Source organism: Tupaia chinensis, unplaced genomic scaffold (assembly GCF_000334495.1).
Source record: "Tupaia chinensis unplaced genomic scaffold, TupChi_1.0 Scaffold000088_1, whole genome shotgun sequence".
Taxonomy (NCBI): Eukaryota; Metazoa; Chordata; class Mammalia; order Scandentia; family Tupaiidae; genus Tupaia; species Tupaia belangeri.
The window spans coordinates 5,242,679-5,251,069 of NW_006159550.1; the positions used below are offsets into that span (position 1 = coordinate 5,242,679).

An 8,391-nucleotide genomic window follows, 5' to 3' on the forward strand; every position below is an offset into this window, starting at 1 on the left:
CATAGCTGCTGTCATGGCCTTCCTCCTGGAGCTTTTACTGAGGCCTGGACATGGGGAGGTCAGGCTTGGGGACTTCAAAGACCACATTGTGGTCTTACTTGGCTTTTCTCTTATTGTGAGAGAAGATAAGCATCTTTTCACCTGTTTAAATCTAGTTTTATCTGTTTTTCTTTGAAGTCTTTGGCCAACTTTCCTACTGAGAAGAATGCTAACAGGCACAGTGCTGAGTGGTACATCTGTCCACAGATTTCTCCAGGGCAAAGACATAAAATGAATTGTTCAATGAGTGGTACCAGGTGAAAAAATGAGTAGTTTTCTACTTTCTCTAATGAATATTTTGGAATAAAAACGTTTACATATTAGACTTAAAGTAGTATCTTTCACCAGAAAGGTTTCTTTGTTTACAATGAGCTTGTTTCTGTGAAACAGGTGGTTTTGGAAACCAAGCAGAGGTTTCCACTTGGAAACAAGACCAAAAGACACAAGAAAAATTAAATACAACTTAGATCCACTTCTCTCAAGAATTGACAAAAATCTCTCTAGGACAAACACCCCCCGTTTTGAGATTTAAAACTTTTTTTGCACTGGGAAAGCATAAAAGCAGGGGACACTTTCAAATGAGCAAGAACTTCTGGGGCTGATTTCACTGGCCAGGTACTGGGCACTGTCTCCTGTGCTTTCAAGCTTCTTAGCAACTTCCTCCTCCACCTCAGCTGGAGTGCCCTGAACCTTAGCAGCGCAGAGGGGAGCGGTGGTGGTGGCGGTGGTGGTGGAGGCAGAGTGGGTGTTAAGAGGGTGCTGGTGTGGCTAATGGTGTTTTATTTTCTCAAGCTTCTTTTGTTTACATGCTCAGATAACTGTGGTTGATTCATGGAAAATGCTCACAGGCAAACCGGCCCCCGCAGGTTGGGGCGTGCAAGGAGTGGCCGGGTGCTGCGGAAACGATAGATAGAAAATGACGGTTACACCACAGCCAACTTTGCTCATTTTCAAAAGGCCACAGCGAATGAAAAGACAATGTCCATCTTCACACACAGATCGCTCTTAACTCCCCCTTCACGCTGTGGGGAGGCTGGACTCCCTGTGCTTGACAAGCTCGAAACACTAGCCGCTCAGTCGGGACACTAACGCCCAGGGGTATTGAGACCCTGCCACAGTCCACTCCCATGACACTGTTCTGAGGGACAGAGAAGGAAATCTAGCAGCACTAAGAGAATCCCTAACATCCCACGTTTGTGCTTTTCCGAGGTATTCGATGTATACTGGCTGGGAGCATCTGGATTCATTTTCTCAGTGTAGACAGAGGCCATAAGACCATGCACCTATGAGCACAGGTAGCTGTGCCTGTGAACACAGAGATGTGCTCCTTCCCCACAGGAGCCCTGAGAGGCAGATGCCTGGGTCCTCCTGTGTCACTGAAGGCCATCACTGAGCTGTATGGAGTCCTTCTACAGGGACAGAATGGCTTCGGATCGACTGGACGACGTCAATGTGAGATAAATGAGAGGAGGCAGTCACTCAGGAGAGGCTGCTCAGCACCGTGTACAGAGGGCAGGGCCACTCCCCACATGGGTCAGAGTGGCACGTTTTCCTCACCCCTTCTCTACTGGGAGAAGCTCTTCCTCCCAGTACATCTCCCAGTGGCGCCAGTGAGATCCAGCCCACTCTTAGAACAAGCTAGAAGTGATTGGATCTGCACGAAAGGCCAGTTTCCACCCAAACCAGCACCTTTCTGTTTTTTCTTGAATGACACTATGGATGATGAAAGAAAATAACAGATATGCTACCTTCCTATGAAGCACTAAGGCAATGTATACATTGGAAAAAAATAGCTCACAGTATAATTTTATTTCAAGTAGCTAACCATGAAGGAAAAATGCTAACAGTGGTTTTCAGTCATTTGTAGGTTAAAAAGAAGAGTACTTGGAATATTTTAGAATCATATCTCCCATAGAATGATACTGTTTTCATGATCACAATAATACAAATTATCTGGCAACATTTTACACGTACCTGTTATTTCCCCACCCCTCCTTTCTGTAATTCTGATACTCCAACCAAACACATAATACAAAAAAAAAAAAAAGACAAACAAAACTTATCATTTTGATATGTTGAATTTTATTACTTTTTAAAATTGTACAAAGAACGTATGTGCATGTGTTAAAAAACACAAGGGGAATGTAGGATGTTAAAAAAGAAATACAAAAGAAATCTGAGACATGACAAAAAAATTCCATTTTGTGAACTGAAATAAAAAGGTACTTCACTTACCAAAAAAAGTGTTATGTCAATATATTAAGGAGTCTTTGATTAGGAATACAGCACGAGACTTTTCTTCAGTTATCCATCAGCACGCCAGGCCCAGTCTCCTGGACGGACGCCAGCTCACTACATCTCCTTCCCGGCCACAGGCAGGCGACCACCGTGTGGGTACTGTACATGTCCGTGAGGTATGACAATAAATAAATTCCTATTAGCCGTTCAATCGTGTCAGCAAAGGAGTGAGCACTGCCACCTTCCATACAGAGACCCCATTTCTAGTCTCTTCTTCCTTGGGTTACCGTCAGTGAGGATTCTTCACACTTAGAAAAGACGACAAAAACATTTGAGAAACAGCGTAAGAGGCAAAATGCCACCCTCTGCCTGACTTTCTTACAGCCGAGTCTGCGTACTGAAGGTGGGTCTTGTGTGGTGTCGGCACACAACAGGCCACGGCTGTGGCAGCATGAGAGTTTATTCTAAAGCTCTTTACAAAAGATTCAGCTACTTGCACACCCATAGTGTTGCTTCCTGTCTACACTGGCCCTGTAACGAGGCTGTCTAGTGTCTCTCACGCAGGCCCAGGGCCCTAACTGCCAGGACCTTGTCTGCCCCTTCCACCCAGATCGCTCTGTCCAGGTTCCAAAGACTCACAAGCCTTCAACTACATTTCCCTCCGAGGTGTAGTAAGTAGGCAGCGTTGCTATTACTGAAATTTACCTTGTCTCATATTAGGGAGGTTGCAATGACCTTCTCTGATGACATGAAGGGGTTCAAGCACATGCTCTGCCTCGAAGTGCGTCGAGCACTACTGCTCGGAAGGTGCAGCAGCTTTCATCCCACAAGCTCCAAACCCTTGAGAGGCTTCCTGGTGTAGGCAGGGCTAGAGTGGACCCGGTACCAGACTGTGCCCCAGCTCCGCCACTGCAGGCTGTGTGAGCTCAGACAGGTTACGCACCCGGCAGGTCTCTGCTGCCTCACGTGCACAATGGAGGTGGCGCAGTTAGAGACTGCTGTCCTCATACCAGGTACTTCACATTTGCAAGTGTAAGAACCACAAGGACTGACATACAGACCTTCTAGCTGAGCAAACAAACGTGAAGGCATCCTTCTTTAGCAAGTGGGCACTGTGAGGTGTTTTTTTGTTTTGTTTTTAAAGAGAGATTTCTGCTATGGGGCATGTGTGCTCGCCAGAGAGACAGAAAGCGAGAAATCACCCCCCAGGGGGGATGGCCTGCTGCAATCCTTTCTCCTCCATTCTCCTCTTGGGATCTTGGGCACGCACGCACATGTGCCCGGTGTGTTTTAAGTTGCTAGGGCCAAGTCTCGGGCCGTGGTTGACTATGTGGGAGTAAAGTGACGTAACCTTACATGATCTGCTGGTCCCTGCGAGGTATTTTTAAAGTTTGCTAATTTATACCTATACAGAAAATGCTAAGAAACTGTGTAATAAAATGTGACAGATAAATGCAGATAAACAATACAAATCAGACTCTACAATCACAATTACAGTATTTCAGTTTTACTCTGATCTACTCAAGTGTTCCGTATTTAACGGCTTCATTATTATAATTTACTTCAAACACTTACTTTAACAAAGTAGTACTCATAGCTCCAAAAGTGGTTTTTCACTGTCCTGTTTTTCTTCAGCTTCTTCTTCAGATCCTGCCCATGGGGAAGGAAAAGGAGAAAAAGTATCTCATGAAACTTACTCAGCTGAAGTACCAAACTATTTTATTAAAATTACAATATACATGCATACAATTCTACAAAGATGCAGGTTGAATCTTCCAGATTAGGTTAACAAAGTGCTATTTTAGCTTTTACTGTCTCTCTCATAGGAAGATAACTTAAAATATAATCTATTCCTGCTCTCGCTGTCAGAATGGGTCTCACTCTGGACTAGTAAAAACAGCCACGAGACTGAGCATCATTACTGACTGCCATTCCTCCTGTACTGCTCTGCCGACAAGACTGTAAATATTCGTGAAGTGCAAATAGCAACGAGCTTGGATTCGAATCATTTAATTCAGGTTGGTTTTTGTGAATCACTGTGCAAAGTGAGCAGGAGTGGGTGAGGGCCTCCTAGAGCCGGTGCTGCATGGTCACACGCACAATGCTCCCCGCGAGTGCCGTCCAGCCGCCCGAGTCAGTGTCCTGTCATTCCCGCATTTGGCCCACCATCCCTCTCCGGAGGCCTTCCCTCAGATTCTAAATCGCAGCAGACAGGCCTTAGTATTCAACTACTACTAAAAGGCTGGGGACAGCAGGTGGAGTGGCAGCGACATCACAGAACTCCCACACGACCGACTGCCGTTCTGTGTCCTAGACCTGGTGGTGTGACTCACGCCAGGCACACATACATGGACTGCGGTGTGGCCATCCCCCGAGCGTGACTCACGCTGGGCACACATACATGGACTGCAGTGTCACCATCCCCCGAGCGTGACTCACGCCGGGCACACATACATGAACTGCGGTGTCACCATCCCCCGAGCGTGACTCACGCCGGGCACACGTACATGTACTGCGGTGTGGCCATTCCCCAGAGCGTGACTCACGCTGGGCACACGCACATGGACTGCGGTGTCACCATCCCCCGAGCGTGACTCATGCTGGGCACATGTACATGTATTGCAGTGTCACCACCCCCTGGAGCGTGACTTCTCGCTTTCCCTCTCACCATGTGTATCTCTCTCTCCAGCGAGCGCACACACCCTAAAGCAAAAACCTCTTTAAAAAAAAAAAAGACTAAAAGACTAAGTATATTTCCATGAAATACTATATATCTACTTAAAATTAATTTATATATCTCTAACATAAAATATGCACATGGTATAAGAAAAAAGCAAATCTACAGTGAATAAAACTTTACATACTTTAAGATACACTGAATAAAATTAAAAATGCAAACTATATATGTAAACGAGAGTAGAATAACCACCCGCTCAGCTTTTACATGTTTTGTGGACATTTCTGCATTGAACTGACTGCATGTTTTTAACTGTGATTTTTTTTTACTATTCTTTTTTAAGAGAGACTTTTTGCTATAGGGCGTGTACACTCATTCAGAGAGCCAGGGAGACAGAAAGTGAGAAATCACCGCCCGGGGGGTGGCCATGCCACAATCCCCTCTCCTCCATTGTCCTCTCGAGATTCTGGGCACGCACACACACGCGACGCGCCCGGCGTGAGTCTGAAGCCACCAGGTCTGAGACTCCAACTGCAGTCAACCAAGTGGGAGTCCAGTGATGTGACCACTACGCCATCTGCTGGTCCCTGAACGATGATTTTGAAAGCAGAAGTAACAGGTAGGACGAACACTGTGCTATGAAATTACACATGCTCATACACACACGACTAGCGGACGGACTGAACTGTCAATAACCGTGCTGCTGAACAGTTGGAAGGGGATTTCTTGTATTTGTTCTTTCCACCTTTTTACGGAAAGGAAACTACTTTCATAATCAGAAATGCCTGGAGGATCTGCGAGAAGACGAAGGTCAGGGATAAAACCAATTCACACACAAAAGCAGCTTCATCTGTCAGTTGCTGCTTTAGTCTTGTTTGAAAATACACTTTAAAGAAGATAGTTTACTTCTGAGGATGTCTGCCTGGATAAGAGCCAAGAACAAATTTGGTACAAGAGAGACCTGAGAAAAGCCCGTCCCTCCCTTCGCCTCATAAATGTCAGAGTTTGAGGGGCATCTGTGGTATATCGATAAAGGTACGGTGGTTCAAAGGTTCCATGCTCCAGCCTCCTAAACGGCTGTAAGTCAGAGAGAGCTGAGCAGCTTCCTGTCTGTTCTCACTTTGAAAGCAGTCTGGGGAGATGGTCACACCAAACCTTCCTGTTCCTGGGCTCACCTGCCCTGTGCCAGGCCAACAGCATTAAAACCACAGTGACTGGGTGTGTTGGAATTACTCGAGAATGAAGCTACAGACTTGATTAGATAAAAATATAACAAGTATTCTTTACATATCGTAAAAGGAATTTCTGGCTATGGCCTAGGAGACAGTTAATAAAACCTCTCCTTGAACGACGACTATAAAACTTAAGCAAAAGGGTGACAAGTCCCCATTTTACCAGCATGGAAAGGACCAAGGGCACAGAACAGAGAAGTTGCAGAATTCCAGGGACAACAGGGGGTGCTCCTGCTGGAGCTGTCCCCCCAACACTCAGTTGGGGCAGGCCCTGAGGACTGCAGCCAAACCTCTCAGCTGAAGGGAGCCCTCCTAACCCGGAGTGCGGAGCCACACTCACGTCCAGCAGTACTGATGGTGAAGTGCCAAATCCAGGTGAGCTGGAAGGTCAGCTGTTTGCTAGCCTGAGGCTGTGTCCACACTGGAGCCAGCACATGCCTGGCTGAGGCCGCCTGTGTGCACAGGGGAGTCACAGAAGGCCAGGTGGCCAAACATCCTGAGGGTGTGAGCAGATGCAGAGAGCACATGAAGGACTTAGCAAGAAGCCGAAGCTGGGGAAGGCTCGAAACGGCCTGAATGCTCACATGTCCCCAGCCCATGTGCACCTCCACTCAGTGAGCACAGAAGATCTGATCATGGTAATTGAGTGTAACCTATAACCAAGCACTGGCTGAGAGAGAAAAAATGCCCCCGTTATGGGGCAGGGGCATGCTGCAATCCCCCTCTTTCATCCTGCCATCCAGTGTGTCCTCCAAGCTGTTGGGCTGGGATTCAAAACACTCACCATGTGGGAGCTAGCTCCCAGTGCAAGGGCTCACCTGCTGCACTCCAGGGCCAGCCTCCTACAATGTATTTTTCTCAAAATGCTTTTCATCCAAAAATGTAAGGTGTACAAAGAATCAGGAAAGTGTAACCATTCTCAGGGGAAAATCAAAACAATCTCTTAATGCCTCCAAATACTGTATTTAGCAGACGGAAATGTCAAAGCAATTTTATAAATACAAGAAATAAAGAAAAACAATTTAAGTAGTCAAGGTAAGTATAACAAAAATCAGTCAATAAACAGTTTCAAGAAGAAAATAAAATTTCCACAACCCTCCATCCCAGAAATTGAAGGAGAGAAATTTCAGAGTAGAAATGCATAATAAGCATAATAAAATATGCACATAGGGAGGTCAAAAATGGCTGAAGAAAGAATCTGGAAACTTGAAAACAGATGACAGGAATTATTTAATCTGGAAAGCAGAAACTAAAACTGAAAAAAACTGAATACAGCTCAGAGACCAGTGAGATAATAGCGAGCATCCCAACACACGTGTAATGGGAGACCCAATCAGGAGGACATTTGCAGAAGTGGTGATTTGCCCCAGATTTGCTTAACGAGTGGAATAAACAGATTAGAATATACAGCAGTAATCATTCACCTGCTGAAATCACAAGACCACATGAAAATGAAAATACAACACATCAGAATGTATGACTTAGCACTAAGGCAATGCCTAACACCAACTGTGTGGCTTTAAATGCCTCTATTAGAAAAGAAGGAAGGTCTCAGATCAATTAGGCAAGTGTCTACCTTAAAAAGGAGAAAGGAAAAGAAGGTATCCCCAATCCAAGTCAAAGAAAGGAAATGTTAAAAACTGCCTTGGTTCATTTGTCAGTTCAACGAGGAAAGGTTGTCTTGTAACAACGGACGCAGTGACAACTAGTTCGAGAGAACGAAACTGATCCCTTACTTCCTCCCCATATAAAAATTAATTCAGGCCAGCCAGTGGTTAGCTACCACATGGCTGGCTATGTGGTTCAAATCCCAAAGCCGGATGCTTGAAAAACAGCCTGGGTACATGTGCCAAAGATCCTGGGAGGACAATGGAGAGAAAGGGATTATAATGTGGCCACTCTGCAGGGGGAGCCTTCTCAGGTTCCTTCTCTCTCTCTCCCTCCAGCGTGCATGAGCCCTATCACCAACTAAAAATAATAATAATAATAATAAAAGATTAATTCAAAATGAACCATAACCTTGGCTGAAAGACATAAAACTATAGAATCTTCTAAAAAAATTTTAAAAAGGAGAAAAATCTTGATGACATAGAGTTAAGGTTAAAAAAAAGGAGATCTGGGATCCAGCAGTTAGCGTAATGGCTATGTCGCTGGACTCCCACATAGTCGACCGCAGTTCGCGTCCCGGACCCGGTGGCTTAAAAC

General features: G+C 45.4%; 1 protein-coding gene across 3 annotated transcripts in view; it reads right to left on the minus strand.

Annotated features, from left to right (window-relative positions):
- Positions 1-2,258: 2,258 nt before the first annotated feature.
- STARD3NL (STARD3 N-terminal like) overlaps positions 2,259-8,391 on the minus strand; it is a 58,363-nt gene continuing 52,230 nt past the window's right edge. For all 3 annotated transcript variants that reach the window (XM_014585759.2, XM_006143003.3, XM_006143004.3), the window contains 2 exons: positions 3,853-3,927; positions 2,259-2,585 (listed from right to left, as the gene is read on the minus strand). In XM_014585759.2, coding sequence (XP_014441245.1) covers positions 3,869-3,927 — 59 coding nt within the window. In that variant the 3' untranslated portion in view covers positions 2,259-2,585; positions 3,853-3,868. The remainder of the gene's footprint in view (positions 2,586-3,852; positions 3,928-8,391) is intronic.